This window comes from Dermacentor andersoni, chromosome 1, assembly GCF_023375885.2.
Source record: "Dermacentor andersoni chromosome 1, qqDerAnde1_hic_scaffold, whole genome shotgun sequence".
NCBI classification, from domain to species: domain Eukaryota; kingdom Metazoa; phylum Arthropoda; class Arachnida; order Ixodida; family Ixodidae; genus Dermacentor; species Dermacentor andersoni.
The window spans coordinates 282522980-282544683 of record NC_092814.1 but is presented as its reverse complement, the minus strand read 5'-3'; the positions used below and the strand labels follow the sequence as shown (position 1 = coordinate 282544683).

The 21704-nt window shown below is 46.6% G+C and overlaps 1 protein-coding gene across 2 annotated transcripts in view; it reads right to left on the bottom strand.

Annotated features, from left to right (window-relative positions):
- Window positions 1-4121: 4121 nt before the first annotated feature.
- The window catches only part of LOC126547899 (follistatin-related protein 5-like), a 515627-nt gene continuing 498044 nt past the window's right edge, over window positions 4122-21704 (bottom strand). For both annotated transcript variants that reach the window (XM_055063208.1, XM_050195938.2), the window contains exon 15: window positions 4122-8304. In XM_055063208.1, coding sequence (XP_054919183.1) covers window positions 7940-8304 — 365 coding nt within the window. In that variant the 3' untranslated portion in view covers window positions 4122-7939. The remainder of the gene's footprint in view (window positions 8305-21704) is intronic.

Here is a 21704-nt window from a genome sequence, read left to right as displayed (position 1 = left end):
CAAACTCGGTTTGGTAGGGCATTACTGCACTGCACCGTAAAAGCGCATCAGGAACCACTGCTCATGCAGGAGCCAGCTGCGAACTTGCGGCATCAGTACCAATGGACCTGCGATGTGAAGCTGCTGTGGATTTATTCATACAGTGGCATCTAGAACAAAGACTAGGCTCATTATCTTGCGCAGGCAGCCAATTGCTCAAACTCAAGAGAAACGGGCACGACCCCTAACTTTAACAAAGCATGGTCTTCAATGAAATGAGAACATTCTAGAAATTTTCCAGGAACTCGCGTGGCAGATTGCCAAGCTTTTGAGACCGTAAAGCCGAGTAGGTTCAGCAGTCAACAGCGCACGCTCCCGGGACAAATCCAAGTCTAGTGTCTCGCCACGATAGAACCCGAATCTAGAAACAGCCAAGCCATTTTTTCCGAACAGTGCCGACTGTCCTTAAGACGAGACCATACCGAAATTATCATGATCATCATGTTGCTGTGGGACCAAATTCACTCCATCTTCAGGCGCTACGGTCCCTTGTGCAATTTCTTGAGTTTGCCAAGCTAGTGAACAGAGTGTTCAAATCATTTTCTCACCGCGCCACTTGGATTCCCTGCATTGCAGGCACTGCCCTTCTAGCACCGGTGCGGACGCTTATCTTAGCGTTTGAAATTTACTACAAAAACATTACTCAAGAAACAGAGGCGGACTCTGCGCCAACAATATAGTACTTCTATGGCACCGGCTAGGTATGGTCCATGTCTCGGTTTGCGTTTGCTGCCAGCAAGATCATTACGATTGTTTCATAGATTCCTTAATATGGCTAGAGTTCATTTTTGATGATTGGGATACCCGGCCCTTATGTGGCATATTTTCACACTACTAATCATTTAATGAACAACAAGTGAAACGCAAAACATATAGCGGAGCGATTCGCACGAATTCTTCCGACCTCATGTTTTACGAAGCAGAAAAGAAAAGCCAATAAAGAGACGCCGACTTGGACATCTTTGGCATTCTTAAATAATTTACAGGATAAGCAGCCTAAGAACACACGTAACACAGTGGCACCAACGATATAGCACGATGCCGAAGACTACGCCGACGACTGCAGTATGATGACGACAGCATGACGAAAACGGCGACACGGTAACGATAGCATGACAATGAAGGCTGCGGCACGATGACGATGGCAAGCACAATGGTATAGCGAAGACTACCGCAACGTAGACGATGGCTCAACGACGCCCCTCCGTCGACTGACGTTTAAGGCAGCGAATAGCTGTCTTTGTGAGAGGATCGCTGAAAAATAGGGAGAGATAGAAAGGCAAAGTAAAGACAGGGAGGTTAACCGGAGATTATCTCCGGTTGGCTACCCATGGAGAGGCAAAGGGATGTGATAGATCACTGAGAATGACTGCTTCATGCGCAGCTGCGGGGTGACCGACCACGCTTCACTTGGCCAAAGGTGCCTAACCCACGTATTCTCAAGTGATCTTCGACTTGAAGCTCTTCTTCCACTCCGTCGAGTTGAGCACAGCGCCGCTCCTCGTCTGAAGAAGACGCTACGTTTATCCAAAATTGCCCTGGAGTGTCAATGAAGCGCAAAGACCACTTCTGTCGAGGGGCGATGCTGTCATCCACTTTCTTCAGTCGAGAGGGAGTGCCGAGTGGAGGAACGTTCTAGAATACGTGGGTAAGTCTGTGTCCTTGTGCTTCGCGTTTTGTGTTTCTGCATTTCGTGCGCGCATTTCAGCAAAGAGGTCATGATTACAGCACCCACATGTTCATCGAGACGCTCCTTAGGTCATGATTGCTGTCATATATAAATTTGCCCTAAGTCACTATATGTAGCCTATTAAACTTACCAATATTTGTTCCGACTCACTGTATGTAGCTAGTGAAACTTACCAACAGTAGAGAGTGCCCTCTTCGGTCTACTTGAGAATTGGCTGCTCTTCGAACAAGGTCATCTTGTTTTCTAGATTTCCAGGGTTTTCTAGATTTTGCGATTGGTGTAACACTTGGCAAATGAACATTAATTTCAAAAATACCGTTCTGATCTCTTTCTGCAACAAATCTTCCCCCTCTCTTTTCAGTTACTCATTCAATGGCCGTGCTGTAGATAAGGTTTCTGAGTATAAGTATCTTGGTGTCATTTTTACGCATGACATGTCATGGTCCAAACACATTGATTACATATGCAGTAAAGCACTAAAAAAATTAGGTTACTTGAGGCGAACGCTAACCCGATCTCCTAAAGACACAAAGTTACTAATGTATAAATCTCTAATCCGCCCTGTTCTTGATTATGCATCTGTAGTTTGGAGCCCGCATAAGCAGTTAGAGATTAATAAACTAGAAGCTATACAGAAAAAAGCTGTGCGATTTATATGTCGTCGTTACGATCGCGACTTTTCGCCATCTTCAACACTTTCTTCCTTGAACCTAAACACGCTCTCTTCTCGTCGCCGTGTCGAATCATTAAAATTCTTGCATTGCATTGTCAATTCTTTAGTTAGGCTCTCAAACGATAAATACATTAACTTCGCGCCGGGATCATCAACGAGAAGATATCATGACCTAAACTTGATACCCTGCTACGCACGTACTAACATGTTCAAATTCAGCTTTTTCTCCCGCTCAATCGAAGACTGGAATTCATTACCTGGGTCCATTCGCTCATGCTCATCCCAAATTTTTGCAACCGCCATCCCAGATGCATAATCGTGCTCACCCATGTCTGGCAGCATTTGTATAACTTCTTGTGTATTTTTCTTTCATTTTCTTTCATCAGTGCTCTTTTGTAAAAGTGTTCACTTGTGTTTATTTGTGTATTTTCCTTTCATCAGTGCTCTTTAAAAGTGTTCACTTGTGTTCACCGATGTATTTTCTGTACCTTTTCTTAACCCACTCCTGCTATAGCGCAAATTGCGCTGCAGTATGAATAAATGAATAAATAAATAAATCCCTACGCTTCGGCATACTCCATGTTGACTTTCTAGGCCAATGGAACTGTTACTCGCAGTTTCTGAAGTCGTAGAAGACTTTTTAAACTATTACAGCAGCAGAAGACCTGACTCGCAGATATGTTGACATAGTTATCATATAGTTGTACGCAGAGTAGCATGTTTGTTTTCTCAATATTCTAATTTTATTTCCACGTGGTCACACCAACCTGCATCCGTATTATGTTTTCGACTCTTAAATGTATACAGGAATTTCGTAGGTTTGTTGCACATTAAGAAGAGACGGTTTGAAAGATCACAATATAGATGGATGTCTCGTGTCTTTCCTTTCAGTCTCTATGGTTTTGCTTTATAAACCTGCACCCGCCGTGGTTGCTCAGTGGCTATGGTGTAGGGCTGCTGAGCACGAGGTCGCGGGATCGAATCCCGGCCACGGCGGCCGCATTTCGATGGGGGCGAAATGCGAAAACACCCGTGTGCTTAGATTTAGGTGCATGTTAAAGAACCCCAGGTGGTCGAAATTTCCGGAGTCCTCCACTACGGCGTACCTTATAATCAGAAAGTGGTTTTGGCACGTAAAACCCCATAATTTCTTTCTTATAAACCTGCGACTACGTCATACCAACAAAGCAGAATCTGCACTCTTGTCAAATGCATATACGAAGCATTAATGAGCTAACCTGCCATGGGTTCTGTGCATTGTATCTGACGCTAAATGCACGTCGCGCTGCACTCGTCCTTTGCCATGGAGGTAGCTGTTGGCAACGTGTTTGTGAATTAGAGTGGCGACATAGATATAATTCATTCGCGCATACATTTTTTGTTGGACTTCATTTTGAGATTGATGATGTCCGTCTTTATACTCCTCTGCTTGAGTTACACCCAGTTGCAGCACACTGTAATACCATCAGCGTTGGCCTCTCCTCTTTCGGTTAAAACATTCAGCGATTATAAAGTTAAAGATGTGTCGCACCCGAGCACAACTCACGGTGAAACAAACCAAACAAAAATACTGCAAGCCTTCGAAAACGGGATCCCGGCAGCCGCGGGAATGTAAAAAAAGAAGAATTGTGTTTGCCAGCTTGCCAATTCTCGCTTTACAGTCACGGGAAAAGGACGAAACAAAACACAAATCGCAAGAACGAAGCAACACACTGCCGGTGCAAGTGCAACTTTTTTATTCAAGCATTTTCGTCACACTCTCTTACGCATCCCACGAGCCGTGTGACAAGCAGACAGACGGTATAACCACGCATGAAAATTTCTACTTACACAAAATAATACCACATGTATACAGCCAGCACAAGTTAGAACGTACACTTCTCGACCGTCGTGAATCGAGGTTCGTCGTCGTCGCGACTGCGCCTCAGACGGAGGAAGAACGATGTCGGGAACACGCGGTCTCAGCAGCGGTGGCCATCTGCGATTCGCGGAGTTCGGGTGCCGCTTTGCAGTCGTGCGGGACGTACGACGTGGCCGGAGGGCGCGGAGGACGCGTGGAAAGAGAGACACGGCGCGTCGTTGTGCTCCGGGAGGGCGAGGGAGGGCGTCTCGTTTCGTTGCGTGCATCGCCCAACCTTACGTGACACCCCTCAAGGCTTTGGAGAGCCCAGGTTGCGTGCGCCCTCGATGGCTATCAGTTTCAGCGTGGCGCGTGCAATTTGCTCCGCGTAGCCGCGCACAATGCCGACTAGCCACGGTATGCTGTTTTCTTGCGAAGTTTCTGAGCTCTACGACTAGCAGAACGCCACCGCAGTATATTTACGGCTTTCCTTATCTGAAACAGCGCGCCTCATATGAGCATTTAGGCCACGTAACAGAAGCAGCAAACCTTCTACTATATTTGTTGCCAATCTAGGAGTAACCCGTACCGCGTAGTGCGCGTTGTCGGCACGCAAGAAGACACCAGTGCAGTTTGTGCAACGAACAAATGTTATGCTGGCTTTTGTTTCTTTTCATCTAAATTTTTACGATAATGAACACTACAATTTTCTTGCCTGAATTTACCAATTGGGGCCTTCTTGGTCTTGTTTTTCTCCTTTCATGTTTTCTTTGTTTCCCATGAGTTGATTATGATTTGACAGCAAACGAATATCAGTTTAAAAAAGCAAGATGAAACAGTCTACTGTTGCGTCATATTTTGTTTTTCACTGGAATGAACAAGAACCTAAACTTTCACAAGAACAACATAACTAAAGACCGAGGCGAGCTATTTCATACTGTGTGAGTAACAAAACCAGCTCCAGAGAAATTAAAATGCGCGACTGAAAGCACAGCCCCCCATCACAAGGAGCATGGAAAATGCTAAGTGCTTCTAGCACAGTTCTTTATTTATGCCACATACATACACACCAATGCACTTTCGACAAGCACACTTCAGAATCATATATATATATATATATATATATGTATATATATATATATATATATATAGCGAAACAAGTTGGTCTACATTCGCGCCTCGGCGCAACATATCTTCATTTTAACTCCAAATACGCATATTTACAAGTGTGACACTACACGGACGAGAATTACAGTCAAGACTAGAATTACAGTCGCAAACGTCAAAATAAAAAACAACTAAAGTAGAAAAAGCTTTTTCTTAATATACACATATCATTCTGACTGCTTGGATTAGGTGGATGCAGGACAGTAGCAGATGAACGGACGCACCTTCCCAACTTTCGTAGCTTATACCTATAGAACAATCATATTATTTCTTCATGAACGACAGAAAATTGTGCTTTCCTGCGAATATTCGTGCGTACTACTCGGCTGCCTTAGCTACAGTCATACCGGGCCATTTTCGAGGAAGCGAAAAAATTTTCAAGACCATCACAACTACGAGACTGGCCAACGCGATATTGCATCATCTTAACGCCTTCTAGACTTCGCATGCGATCAGACAGTGAAAGCCTAAATCTGTCATGACATCTCGTCAAGATTGAGTCCTTTCAGCTGAGGCATTTCAGGCAAAGGAAGCTGTGCATGGACATCCGCTGCGTATCTGTCCGGGTTAAGAAAGCCACGGACGCCGAAATAAGTATGACAACATGCTGCTTTCGCACACTGTAACACGCTCATATTTGTCCAGGTATATAGCCTTAGTGTACTCTGAAATTCATGACCGACTAAGCCCAAACTGCACTTGACAAATAGAGCTCAGATGCTACATAAGACGCCGAGTACTGCACAACCTGAAACGAATACATATCGCTATAGGTTATGTACAACATGAATTTTTAACCATCGCCGGTGGTAATAGTAGAAGCGCAATGACCCTTCTCAATGGAAAAGGCCACATTAAACGTCCCCTTATTTCATATACGATCATCTAGTAGTCGAACGAGTAATGTCGTCAGCGCTGTATAAAAGAAAGGAATAAAGCGAGAAAATAGAGCATTTGTTTGCATGCGCAACAGTCAGAAGCGTCTAGTTTTGATGCACTTTAGTTAAGAATACAGAAATTTCTCAGGGGTAAAATTTAACAGCAAAATTAATAATATTACTCCAGCATGCAAGTCCCGCTATGACACCTTATAATTCTGATCACGGAATGGTAGTATAGGGACAGCAGTTACTAGTGAAAATGAACACTGATTAAGCTGTCTGTTTATTATTCGTAATTTCGGAGAGAAACAGTCGACCCGGGACACGTCGACAGCTACTCGAGTGTCCCTTACGTTAACGCTCATTGGATCAAGTATCGAGTTCGGAGGAAATTTGTTTGAAACAGTGTTGCCGATTCAGATGAGACCACAAGCTCATAACAGTAGAAGCGTCGACACACAGCCAAACAGTAGAAACTATTCCTTAAGGGATATCCAGCAACCTCTAAACAAATGCCTCGATTTTTACAGATAATCTTTTGCCTTTGATAACCACAGCAAACTTTCGTGTGCTGCCACTATTCATGATTGGCGCCTGCCACTTGTTACTTTAAACGTCGATGTAAGTTGTTCTGATCACCCCTGCCCAAACTCTTCACTGCATTACACGCGATCGCTACCTTTAAAAGCGCATGAACACAGAAAAGACAAACCCAACGATATCATGGATTGCAGTTCTCCGGACTAGACCGCAAAGCAGCTAAGTGGACGGCGGCCATAAGCCTCGTTCTTCTACCTCGAACACTGAAAGAGAAAGCCTCACAAAGAAGCATAGGCAGCGCGTGTTCACGTGTACAAACGTTTTTTTTTTTATGTTTCTAAGTCGTCAACGCAACTACTGTCGCGCCCTTGGACGAAAACTTATTGCTCGGAAACGAACTATTTAAGGAGGAAAAAATTGGACATATAAAAACGGCGTCAAATGTTCAATCTTTGCGGTTAAATGTACTGTGTATTGTTTTCTCCTGCTGGCTATATATTATATACGCCTAGAAGCATTTCCACTTGAAAGTGTGAATCCTGTTTGTTGATTTAGCGTGAAAGTAGGGATTACTCAAGGCGTTATTGCACCGTCTGTTTTTTATGGTCAGATCAGTTAGGCTTAGCTGGATTCCCCAGATAGAGTGACAGGGTCAGTTCTTTCCTTTAGACTCGCGAGCAGTTCTGCGCCAACGGATACGCTGCTAGCTATCCGCTAAATTGGCTGCGCAATTACGGCGCCAGCGTCTTGCTCTCAATTCCCTACCAGGCGTCCTGAGGGGAGCCTTCTCTCCCCCCCAGGGCTTTCTGAGAGGAAAAAGCTGCTTCAGCGTCGGCGCCGTCTCGTGCAGTACTCTCCGAAGCATATGACGATGCTGTGCGTACTGACGAGCGTGCTAGATGCACAGATTTTCGTCTAGGCCAGAAACGCGCCACATCTCGCTGCCGATTTAAGCAACGGCGCTGTTCTTTGCCTCATACACACCTGAAATAACCGTAAAAGAAAGAGAAAAATAAACTGAGAGAGAGGAGAGAGAGAGAGCCATAGGCTGGAATTGGTCGAGGGAAAAGGCGGGGGCAGCATGACAGGCGGAGAGAAGAGGGGCGAGTTTAGGGCGAGCGCACCCAAACCATCATTCGCGGATGGACGACATTGCCGATCTCGCAGTTGACAGTGCGCGTCTTGCCGTTGAGCACGAAGACAGCCTCGCTGGCCGTGGTGACCATGTAGGTGCCGAAGACGCCCGCGCTGCTGATGGGCCGGTTGGCGTTGCCCCAGCGTGCGCCGCGTGGATCGATCGCGCGGCCCGTGCCCGTGATGACCTCGACCTTGCCGTCCTGCAGGTTCACCAAAAGAATGTCCTCCTTGGTGGACGAGCTGGCGTACAAGTCGTAGCTGTGGCTTGTGCGCGACGTGAAGAAAGTTGCGTCGCTGATCTGCAACGTTGTCTTCACGTCGAACAGGAACCGTAGACCTGCGAATAACAGGCAGAGCAAAAAAACAAAAAATGAATAAAAATTGAAGGTAGAGAACAAAAGAAGCAGACAAATCGCATTGTTTCAGCGACTGGTACATGGAGTAGACATTTCTAGTGGCGCAACAAGTGCCACCGAGAGAAAAATAATGATAACATGGAGCGATTAACCTAGAGCGACAAGATTTGCATGCTACTGCAGGTGTAATATATGATGAGGGATGAAAGAGAGCGAGAGAAAGGAGGCACGCATACAGACATGCAGGTACAAAACGGACTAGTACGCCAGCTCAAAATAATTTCGTGTCTCACTGAGTACTGGGTCTAACAGGAATGTTATTAACGCCTTTGTAGCAAACAAATCAGAATCAGGACCCCGCCATGGCTCAAGGGTGTTCCGCAACCCAAGGCGTGTGTGGCGCGTGTTTAACATGTTTGTTTTTTAAGCACAGCTCTGGACATGTTAAAGCGTCTGCAAATGCAAATTACATGGTCCAAGTCACAGCAGCTTAGTTTGGTTGGTGTCCACATTTATTATACAATTCCTCTATTTCTCAATGAATTGCGGTGGTCTCAACACAGTAGCATACCTAAAAGTAAACAGCACAAGGTGCAGGCAATGTTAAGAATGGCCTTACGGGGTGACAACGTGCCAGCTTTCAGCCCGCAGCACGTGTTCCAAGCCCACCAGACGGGGCGGCCTTCGGAGAACTGCGAAGGGCCGGCGAGCACGTGGCGCGCGATCAACTCCGGAAATTGGTACTTGGCCGAGCCACCCGGGACAAAGCAGTTCTACGAAGCCCTCTGACGTCGGCACTGAAAGCTGGGCGGTACCGAGAACTGAGGATGACAGGCGGCCACGTGGCGCGCGGTCAGCTCAGGAATGTGGTACTCCGCCGCGCCACCCAAGACGTAGCACAGTTCTACGAAGCCCTCGGTCGTCGACTCCGGAGCCTTTGTGTGTATGGGCTCGAATGTGTGAGCCTTTGTGTGTATGGGCTCGAACTTGTGTGCATTAGTGTGTGTGAGCCATAGTGCGGGGCGGCGGCAAGTTTACAATGCTTGGACGAACCTTCCCGACCATTCCTGCTCCGTCCCCGCCGAACGATGACGTCGAACTATGACGTCAAGCGGAGAGCTTATAAGCAGCGTTTGCCGGCTGCTAGGGTGTGCTCGTGTCGTGATCGTTGTCGGGAGCTGAGTGCTCTGTCATGCTAGAAATGAACTAGTGAGCTGTGTGCTCGTAAACTGTTTGCTGTATGTTAGTCTTGCGGGCTCCATATGGGAGTCGCGCTAGTCTGCCAATGTATCCTGCTTAAACTGTTAATATGTAAATAAATCCTGTTCACCGAGTTCCTGTCTACGACCTTCATCTCCTTCAAATGGTGGCAGCGGCGAGGTAGTCCGACGACGCCTACATCTGGTCGACAGCGGTAGGACCGTCCGCCAAATCTGATAGCAGATGAACATCGAGTGACGCCTTGGAATGTTTGATGTTCGCAGAAAATAAACCTTGCATTTAGATGGCAGCTTTTGCTAAGAAATACCTTACCCAGTATGATGCATTTATAGTTGTTCCGACTTGAAGCACCGCACTGCATCATGCAATAGAGACTGTATGACGTGGTGTTGATCCATTTTGCGTTTTTGAAAGGCATAGTGGGTGTTACACGCTGCTGAATGCAAAGATACAATGTTTGCATGAGCTGTAGTTGGTTAGATGAGCTAGAGTGAAAAATTATTTTATGAGTAAGTTCGAAAAGCAAGATTGTTTCTACTAGGCCCCGGAGCACTATATCCGAGAGCTTATGTAATAGCCGGATTTTGACACATGTGTTGTTCTGTTATTTCTTAAGTAGCGTCACTAAGAGGGGTCATCTTTTGTGAATACGGGTGCGCGAGCGTGTTCTGCCGGAACCACTTAACGCATAGACGCCGACTATAAGTCCGGAGGGGGCCCGAGCCCCCTCCGGACTTATAAAGCCCCCCCCCCCCCCCCCCCCCCCCCAGGCGATGCTTTCTGCCCCTCCGAAGCCCCCTCACACAACACGCACACACACACACACACAAAATTAAAGTGCCATTACGAGAGCTTTGTCACCCACATGCCTTCACAAAGGCATACTCTACATTAATTGGAATGACTGACAGTGCAGCTTGCGAGGTCTGTGGCACCGAAGAAAACATCGACCACCTGCTGTGCCACTGTCCAAGATATGCCCCAGAGAGACAAGAACTTGCCAAAGCTTTCCAAAAACTGGACAATCGGCCGCTTTCTGTGCAGGTGCTGCTAGAACACCGCCCCAATCGCCCGTCGGCCCATAAAGCGGTGAAGGCGCTTTTGTGTTTCTTAAGGACGACGGGTTTGTGCGACCATCTGTGACTATTAACGTGATTTCTGTAAGACCACACGCGTCAGCGAACTCGCCGCAATTTCCTTCTTTCCTTCCCTCCTCTCTCTCCCTGTGATCTTTGTTTTCCCCTTTCCCATTCCCCCGGTGTAGGGTAGCCAACCGGACGTTATTCTGGTTAACCTCCCTGCCTTCTACTTTTCTCTTTCCTCCTCCTCCTTTTGAATTTCCTCGACATTTTCGCTTTACTTTACTTTTATTTCATTTTATTCTGGCGAATAGCTTACTGCATCGTCGTTGGCGCGGACGTGCACGGCTTTTAATTCATACATTCGTTTCATTTCTGTAAATTCTCACAAAAGGAGGACACCGGCATTAGAAGCACTAGCGGCGACTGCCTCGTCCGCATTTTCTCACTTCAACGTTGTTTTAAATTTCTACTGTAAACACCATGCGCATACACAATATATTTAAATGTACACACAGGACAAAGTTTGTTATACTTTGGAAAGAGATGGAGGTAGCATATTAAAAATTATTTGTAAAGGTATGGGTAGCCTACGCCTAGAGAATGAATACGTTGCTGTATGTTCAGCAAGCTTCAAATTGCTTTGCGTGCTTTTTTGACCGTGGAAAAAACCTATAGACTTCAGTGACCACTTCGGCAGAGTCTTTTATCAATGGCGTGTGAAATGCACGTGAATGTTGTGTGTCCCCGTATTGCTTCTCTTTCCAGTAAGCAATGCTAACGACTCATGAAAAACTCATTTCTAATAATTTATAACATTTATTAGGGATGGAAACATCGTCACTTGCATGCAAAGCCACTGTCTATCATATGGAGGACGGTGCGCGGCCTTGGCTCGTCTACACAGCAACGACACCCATTCTGTGCCCTAGCCCGCCATCAAGGCCGCTCGCAGGTTGATATAGCCGAAGATTTTTGTGTGAAGATTTCGGGCAGTGTGGTCACCATCAATAGCGAAATTCTGGGTGAGGTTCCTGCGACACGCTTCTCAGAATTGAATGTGTCCTTCTCACTAGAGGAATTGGACACTGCTCTGGCCACATGCAGGCGCTCATAGTCGCCAGGACCAGACGGCATCATCTACACTGCTTTATGCCACCTAGGTGACGATGACCGAGGCAGACTTCTGGAATGTTACAACCAGTCATGGAATGATGGCGGCGTTCCTGAGCGGTGGAAGTCCAGCCGCTTGATACCCCTCCTGAAGCCTGGAAAGTCGCCACTTGACCTAGCGTCCGAGCGACCCATTGCGCTGTCCAGCTGTGTTGGAAAGGCCATGGAAAGAATGATTCTCACACGCCTAGAGTGGTATCTTGAGCGCCACAACGTATACCCCGAGGCCATGGTTGGGTTTCGAAGAGGCCGTTCCTCTATTGACAACGTTATCCACCTCGTGACGTCTGTAGAACAAGAAAAACACCGCAAGCGTATATCGGTTGCACTTTTCCTCGATGTGAAAAGCGCCTATGATAATGTAACGCATGAAGCCATCCTTGATGTCCTGGAAAATAATGGAATTGGTGGACGCATGTTTCGGTGGATTCGGAGCTATCTATTCAAAAGATCCTTCTTTGTGCATAGTGCAGTTGGCCGAATCGCTGACCATTACACTTGCCGTGGCGTCCCGCAGGGTGGGGTTCTTAGCCCCACTTTATTCAACCTTGCAATCCTTGGACTTGCCGACGTTCTACCACATACAGTAAACCTTTCGATATATGCTGACGACATAGGTATATGGGCCTCAGCAGTTACACGTCTCCAGGTGCGTGCACGGCTCCAAAAAGCAGTGACCCTAACATCATCGTACCTGCGTGCTCAAGGCCTCAGCATTTCGACGGAGAAGTGCGCCTTAGTTGCTTTACCCACAAGCCCATGACCTGGTACCCCCATTTCTATTGACCATCAGCCACTTTCATACGCCTAATCTCACCGATTTCTAGACGTTATTATCGACAGAGACCTTTCATGGAGCCCCCACATATCATACTTGAAGAAGAGGCTTACTTCCATCGCTCATATACTAAGGTTTCTTGCCCGTAAAACGTGGGGCACATCCGTGGCATCTATGCTTCAACTATACAGGACGCTCTTCTTAGGATACTTGCGATATAGCACACCCGCTGTCCAATGCTAACAAAACTAACATCCATGTCCTACAGAGCATTCAAGGCCAAGCCCTTCGAACATGTCTGGGGCTATCTCGAACTGCTTCAACCGCAGCAACAATTGCACCACGAGAGACCACCCAATAATGACTTATATAGCTATCGACGCACTCCGGGCGCATGTTCGCCATATATACAGGCTCCCTGACCACCATCTCGCCCGCTTGCCTGAGAAAAGACCGAAGGCAGCGTTCTCCAAATCAGTTGCGGCTAACTGGCACTCTTTGTCTTTGAGGCACTCACCCGCAACAAAAACGCCATCCCCTCTGTGGTGCTTGAAAAAGCCTGCTGTGCACCTTGCTGTTCCAGGAATAGTGAAGAAAGCTAGCCTGACCACCGCGGCTCTCAAGCAGATCACACTGGAACTTCTGCATTGTTCATACGCTAACAGAATCCATGTTTACACGGAGGGTTCCGTCTCGGAAAATTCGACGGGTGCCATTGTTATACCATCTCAATCGGTCGTCATCACGTTTAAGACTTCACACATAACGACATCTACAGGTTCCGAACTGGCCACTCTTCGCACTGCTGTCGAATACATTGAAAAAGAACCGCCCAACAAATGGGCAATATTTTGTGATTCGAAAGCAGCCCTCCAGAGCTTGCGAGGTTTACGACGTGGCAATTACGAACAGCTGGTGTCTAAAATCAACGAAACTTGCCATTGGGCTTCTGAACGAGCACATGAGATCATCTTTTAGTGGCTGACGGGACATTTTGGGATCGTTGGTAATCACCTCGCCGATGACGCTGCCCGACGTGCCCAGGCTGGCTCACCGACACTCCTTATACCTTTATCGAGAGTCGACGCTGCAAGACAGCTTCACAGTCTGGCTCCTACCATCACGTTAAGTTACTGGCATACACCACAGAACTCTAAGTGCCGTTTATACAACCTCGACCCATTACTCAAACTTAAATTACCAGCAAACCTTTCACGACGTGACGCAACACTTCTATGTCGGCTGTGGGTAGGAGTAGCATTCTTCTACTCCTACAGCTATCTTATCAGAATGGCGGACTCACCAATGTGCGCTAAGTGCAAGTGTGAAGAGACCATCAGTTATTTTCTGTGCCACTGTTCTAGCTTTGATAAACAACGTCAGACTCTCCAGTGTGCCTTGAATAGACTGGATGACAGGCCATTCACAGAAGCAAAGATCTTGGGAGCCTGGCCTCACAGTTCATTAGCCCAGAAATCAGTTCGAGCGCTTCTTCACTACCTGAAGGAGACTGACTTGAGTGCCCGACTATAGACAGCCTACACCTAACTTAGTGCATGTGCAAGTGCGCTATAGACTCATGTTCTCTCTCTCTCTCTCTCTCTCTCTCTCTCTCTCCGTTTCCTTCCCCACGTGTAGGGTAGCAAATTGGACTTCCTTCTTCCCTTCTATCTCTTTCTCTCTGTCTCTCTCTCTCTCATAAATATAAACAGGGTGTCCCAATTAACTATAATGCACCAAAATTTAAAAAAAGAGCAATGTCTTACTCGAAGAAAACCTAGCGCATATTGTTTACAGTACAATGGAGTACACGCGCCAGTAATTCTTTCGTTACTGAGATTTAATTCGGTAATTGCATTTAATTATCCAACTCGAGAAGTACTGTCCTAATTTTCAAAGTGTCAATGAGGCATTTTTAGGCCCCCATAATGACATCTAACTGCGGTGTTTTTAGCGATGCACTAATCGCGTACAAATTTTTTCCGACTGGCGAAGAAATCCCACGAAATATGAAAAATATCACGTGACTGCGCTCCCACCCGCATAACCCGCATCATAAAGCAGCGCCCTCGAACAGGCTCCCTCTGAGTTATCTAGAACGAAATAAAGGAAATAAAAAAAAACATCGCGATCGAGGCAGTGCCTTATCTGCCGCGCCCGCGTTCGGTGTTAATTGGAAACAAGCAATGATTGCTGTTGTCGTAGCGTAGATAAAGTGCACGGATGCTTTTTTTTTTTTACACAACACCTATCACTACAAAAGCGAATTAACAACGTCAGGGCAAACGTATAAAGGTGCGTTTTGTTTGGCTATGTCTTTCTCTAATGAACAAAAGGTAAACATGATCCTTGCCTTGGAATCTGCAAATGGCAACAAGAGGAAGGCCGCAAATATACATATCAGACATCGAAGTGGGGCGGTAGACCAAACGCATCGACTATCATACCTCAGACAAAAACCTCAGACAAACCGACAACTTCAAGAAACAGCGGCGGTCATTGAGTCCTTGCCTACGCACGGATGTTCTAGCATTTTTGTCCTCAAACACTCATGCGAAAGTGCGGTACGTGGCCGCCCAGGCACCATTTTCCAAATCATCTGTTTGGAGGATTCTAAACGACGGCCTTTCATCCATACCACATTAACCAGCACCAACGCTAGAAGATAGGGACCTGCGGAATCGTCTAGATTTCTCGAATTGGGTCTCAGAAAAGCCGATGTGTCATCAGACTTTTTGGGCATTATCATGTGCACAGATGAAGCATTTTCGCAGAAACGCCTAGGTAAATTTGCATAACACACACCGTTGAAAGGACTCCAATCCACATGGGGTAAAGCGCAATGGGCACCAGTACCAGTGGTCGCTCAATATGTGGTTCGGAATTTTACGCCGGCGCTATAATCGGTCCCATCTTCTTCGATCACGCACTGACTGGACAACGTTACGTGAACGAAATCCTTAAAGGAGTGGTGGATGAGTTTCTCAGCGACGTCCAGCTGTCACGTCTTCCACTTCTGTGGTATCAGCAAGATGGAGCACCAGCACACAGTAGCAGCCGAGCACGGAACTAGTTGATGCGCCTTTTTATGCGCGATAGATTGGAAGGCACGGGCCTGTAAATTGGCCGGCTAGGTCACTTGACCTCTCTCCACTCGATTTATTTCTTTGTGGTTATGTGAAAGATCGTGCTTACATAATTGAGATGGATGTCTGATTAGTTCAACGCAAGGATAACGGATGTCCGCCGTAGAATGCCGGCGTCGTTCATCAAGAAAGCCACTGAAGATGTGATAAAATGGACACAACACTGCGTAGCTGCAAAGGGAGACCTATTCGAACACGTCCTCTAAGCAGCAGCGGATGTAGAACGGAGCTTACGAATACATACATAATAAGGGCACGCCGAAATCTGATGTTTTTTTCCCTTTTTGAAGACATCCTGATTGCCAATTTGGCTCATATAGAAAAAGTATATTTACTTTCTTGAAAGCATCGGTTTTGCCTTTTTACTACACGTTGCTCGCTTCCCGGCCTGTTTATTCCGCTTTTTTTTTTTACACGAACCTGTTCTTGCAGCACGTATACACTTTCATGAAAAATAAAACGGTCGCTTTAAATTGGATTTGGTCCCAAGCAAATTTCTCGCGCAAAATATAGCTTCGCGCGCACTCTTTCGATGCGGTGCGAGCAAAGCCGGGATTTTGCTATGGTGTTGGGCTGCTAAGCGCGAGGTCGCGAGATCGAATCCCAGCCATGGCGGCCACATTTCGATGGGGACGAAATTTGAGAATACCTGTGTACCTAGATTTAGGTGCACGTTGAAGAACCCCAGATGGTCAAAATTATTCCGGAGTCCCCCACTACGGCGTGCCTAATAATCAGATCGTGGTTTTGGCACGTAAAAGCCCATAATTTAATTTAAATATGGTTCGCACCATGGACTCTGCTGCCCTCCAACAATCTTGGCCAGATACTCTCAAGAAATGCATTGTTTGAAAACGCCTCCGAGGAGCTGCTCAAGCCTGGCATCACTTTCAACAGCGGAGTACATATCCTAAACGCCTCACCTGGAGCGCGGCGCTACTATATGTAGTGCGGCGCTGAGGCTTTCGTCCGGCGATCGGTGCAGTTGCAGGATACTGCAAGGCGGCGTGTGGCCGTTACTCCACAGAAGCCCGCTACCTCACGCTGCGGATGCTTTTCGTGCGGGCGCCTCTACGAGAACTTCCCGCAAGCTCCATTTTTGGTCCTTCGCTGCCGAACGCAGCCGCTTCGAACGCTTCGGGCACGCGTGGATGACATAGGGGTGCTCACTTCTCTTGTGCAGACTGGAGCTAAGTGTACGGCATTGCTTAGACGCCGCGCCCCAGTCGTACTGCAGGCCTGGAACAAGTACCCGTTCGAGGCCTCAGCGGCAGCGTGATGCCTGTCGGGCCGCTTGACCTTCAGCTCCACACTGAAGTTGGAAGCAAGTCCCTGGCCGCTGTCTCCGTCTTCGAGGACCTGCCCGCCAACCTAATTCTGGGAACTGATTACCTTCTATCAGGCGAAGTTCCGCTCACCATCGAGGGCGGTGCAGTCAACCTTCGCCTCTTGAGCTCGTGTCGTCGATGTACTCAGGATTTCCAAGATCCCAAGACCCTTTCACAACCACAACAGTCATTGACGCGGCCTTCGCCCTTATCAATGATTGGGCACAGCGAAGCAGTGGCTCCTCTTGTACTAGATGTGCTACCATTCTGAGCTCCCGGCGGGTCCATGAACCACGCAAATGAGATACTTCTTGACCTGCCTGTGCTACATCTCCGGGCCTCAGAGCAGTCATTGGCCGAAGGCACTGCCATTCGCCTCACGCTCAGTGACATTTTGCTGAAGAAAGCCGACGCTACCAATACGGCTGAGGTCATCATTATCGAAGTGCTTTCCGTGCGACGTAATTCTGCCTATCAGATGCGCAAGAGACCACATGTTTCGGCGCAGACGCAGCTCTTCCCAGCTATGAACCAACCACCTCCCGTTGCGCAACGACAGTGCTCTTGCAGTCGTCCGCGACACGGTGACCAGGACCAGGAATCGCCCTTTATTCAATCGTAGGACATGAATGACTCGACAGCACGCGGTATTTCACCGAGTTCAGTCGATTCAAGTGCATTGACGAAGCTTGATTCGTCCGCGTGAACGCTGCGAAGGTGCATCCGATGGCTGAGCAGAAAGTTTCTCCCTTTGCACGGCACGTCAGTGCGGCCGGCCGCTCTTCTATGTCCAGGATTTCCTGCCGCGCTTACTCAACGACGACCGTCCTGGAACAGCCAATGCCCCCCGCGAAATTCATGTTCCTAGTCGCAGCGTGGGTGAGTGTAATGAAGAGAAGCGGCACTTGCGCTATAGGGCTCTCGCACGGTGGGCGCGAGGACAGAACGGGAAGCGGAATTAAACTAGACGTTCACAAGGACGGCGTCTGTATTCTTTTTGCTTTTACAAGTTATTTGCACCTTCAGCTTAAACGCAAACACAAGTTCACATGGCAACATAGTATGCGACGTGGATGCAGCAGTGAATTGCAATGGAGTGTGAAGTTTTGCGAGTGGTGAAGGAAGCGTATGTACAGGGAAATATGAAACATAGTTGGGTGTGTTTAAGGCTTCAACACCTCAGACGGACAAGTGATTGATCAGTCACTAACACCATGTGACTCACGTGACCCACGTGACCACTGAGACCTCCCGCTGAGTATATCGAGCGAAGTTCCTTTCTCCGTTGAAGATGCGTTTTATCCTATGAATGTTCTTCGTGTTTTGCCTCGTCGCGCTACAGCTGTGCAGTAGACACGGCATTTCACGGCATGACGCAAACCCTCGGTTATGTCTACTCGGCGAGACGACGACGCCAAACCCGGAGGAAGAGGCAAAGAACCTAGATGTTCACAAGTTCAATTACAGCGACTGTAATGCGACAGCATTATCACGATAAGCAGGGTTGCACTACCTGCAGCATCAACCCACGTTAATAACCACATCAACGCCCTTGCCAGGACACATGTAGTTCGCTAGTGTAAGAATTGGCCCAATAAGTCACACAACACCTTTGCAGAAGGGTTGATAATAGAGCTCGTCGGTACATTTTGAAACTTATTTGGAGGAGCGCTAAACGACGGCACCACGAAAGGTAACACAAGGCCGCAGACTGACAAGCGGCTTTTATTTGCCGGAACAAATGAATGAACGACTGATGCGTCAAAGAGGCCAAAAAAGAACGCGCGAAATTGTAGAAGCGTATGCGATACATAGGAGGGGCCCCTTTGGCGTTAATGCGCAATGACTAAGTTTAATCGACAAAGAACTCAATTATCCGAACAGTTTGCTCGTATGATCGAGTGGCATGGCTGTGCGCTTGATGCGCTGACCAGTTCGCTTCGCAGTGAACGAATTTTACCTATTGAATGTCGGGCCGTCTCGGGCGTCACTCACCTAATCGTACCAGGCCTATCATAGTAAAATTCACATCGTCCAAAACTAAAGAACGCATTCTATCATGTGGTTATAAACTTAAAGGCACGAATTACAGCATTGGCGAAGACTTTTCCGCTTCTGTCCGTAACACTCGCAAAAATCTTGTAGCCTATGCCAGATCGGTATCCGATAAGTTCTCCCTGCGCTTCAAAACTTTGCACATTGGTACGGAACGCTACACATTCGATGAAGCTTCACAAACAGTAAAAGAAGTGAAATAGCAATCATCTCACCGTCAATCGACAGGCCATTCTAAGCATGTTCAACAACAAGCACTTTCATTGTCAGCTATTTTTTCTAACGTGCGCAGCTTCATTTCAAAACGCGACATTATTTCAAATATCGTCTCATCTTCCGCCAGCAATCTACTAATCTTGACGGAAACGTGGCTAAACAGCGACATCTGTGATAGTGAAGTCCTTGCCGACTTGCCTAATTTCCGTGTCTTCCGCAAGGATCGCCCAGATAGGAGGGGAGGGGGAGTACTGATTGCAACCAGACATGAACTATCATGTACAACCATTAATATTTCATCAGACATAGAAATGTTATGGGTCTTATGTCACGATTCACCTCAGTCCGTTTTGATTGGCGTTTGCTACAGACCTCCTAACAGTCCGGATTTCCCCACAAAACTGAATAACGCAATAAATGAAATTAAAACGAAGCATCCAAACACCTGTACTCTTTTATTTGGAGACTTCAATTTCCCGAGTATTGATTGGCATAATCTAACTTCCACAGGTAACAGAGATGCTAACGAATTTCTTGATGTTTGCCTTAATTTTAATCTTGTTCAAATTATATCGGAGCCAACCCGTGTAACTGAGGACTGCGCTAACATTCTCGACCTAATATTAACGGATAATCCGGAATACGTTCATTCCATCACGCATCTATCAGCGTCCAGGCGTCAGCGATCACCAAGTCATACAAGCCGACTTCACGATTAAACCATTTTCACGGACAACTAGCAAACGTACCATCCGGCTTTATGATAAAGGAAACTATACTGCCATAAATAATGAACTTCGCACATTCTTACCCCGTTTTCAGTCTGACTTTAATCAAAGAACTATCCACGATAACTGGTACTTGTTTAAGACAAAAATTGAAGGTTTGGTTGACAGGTTTATTCCGAGCATAAATATAAGAACTAACCCCCTAAACCCTTGGTTCACAAACTCACTCAAACGCCTTGAAAACAAAAAGAAGCGTCTTTTTCGTTCAGCCAAGTTGCGGCCTAGTCAGAACGCTTGGGACAAGTATTATGCAGCTGAAAAAATTTACCTACAAAATGTGCGAGAAGCCAAGCACTCTTTCTTTCATTATGACCTGCCAAACTTGTTGTCTACTAACCCCCGTAGGTTCTGGCAAGTCATTAATCCCCAGAATACACGCACAATTTCCCTCACCGATGCATCAGGTGAAACTATCTGTGAATCCGAATGCGCCAACATTTTTAACGCAGCTTTTTCATCCGCGTTTACTAATGAAACCGATCCGGTTGTTTCTCCAAACCCCGCAATTATTCAGGAGACAATGCCTTCACTTGTATTTTCTTCAGAAGGGATTTTGTCCCTAATAGAAAACTTAAAGCTTTCATCCTCTGCTGGCATTGACAACATCAACGCTAAGATTCTGCAGAACACCAAAGATACATGTTCATCTCTGTTGTGCATGTTATTCACTCAGTCACTCCTCACAGGCCAACTGCCCAAAGAATGGAAACAAGGGAAGGTCGTTCCAGTCCACAAATCAGGTAACAAGAACTCACCTCTAAATTACCGTCCCATTTCTCTAACTAGTATTCCCTGCAAAATCATGGAACACGTCATCTATACTCACATCATGGCATTTCTCGACTCGAACAACTTTTTTAATCCTGCCCAGCACGGGTTTCGCCGTGGTTACTCCTGCGAGACTCAGCTTGCCGCTTTCTTACACGGTCTGCACTCTAACCTTGATTGTAATCTTCAGTCTGACGTATTATTTTTAGATTTTGCTAAAGCCTTTGACAAAGTGCCCCATAAGCGCCTTCTTATAAAGCTTTCCCACTTAAATTTTGACCCTAATATACTGAAGTGGATTGAAGAATTCTTGACTAATCGTTCACAATTCGTCACCATTAATAATAGGAATTCTAATTTAGTCTCTGTAACATCAGGCGTCCCACAAGGATCCGTGCTCGGCCCGCTACTTTTCCTAATATACATAAATGATTTACCATTAAACGTAACATCTAGCATACGTATGTTCGCGGATGACTGTGTGATATATCGTGTTATTACTTCTACCGCTGACCAATCTTCTCTTCAAAGTGATCTTAATGCAGTCCAGGACTGGTGTAACGAGTGGCTAATGGAACTTAACCCGCGTAAGTGTAAATATTTGTCCATTCACCGTCGCCGTAATTCTCTCCTATTTCCTTATGTAATATCTGAAGTTCCGGTTGAACTAGTTCATTCATACAAGTATTTAGGAGTAACACTTTCAAGCGATCTTTCCTGGAATCCTCATGTTACTAACCTAATATCATCCGCGAACAGGACGTTAGGATTTCTAAAACGCCATCTGCATCATGCTCCTCAACACGTAAATTGTTAGCCTACAAATCAT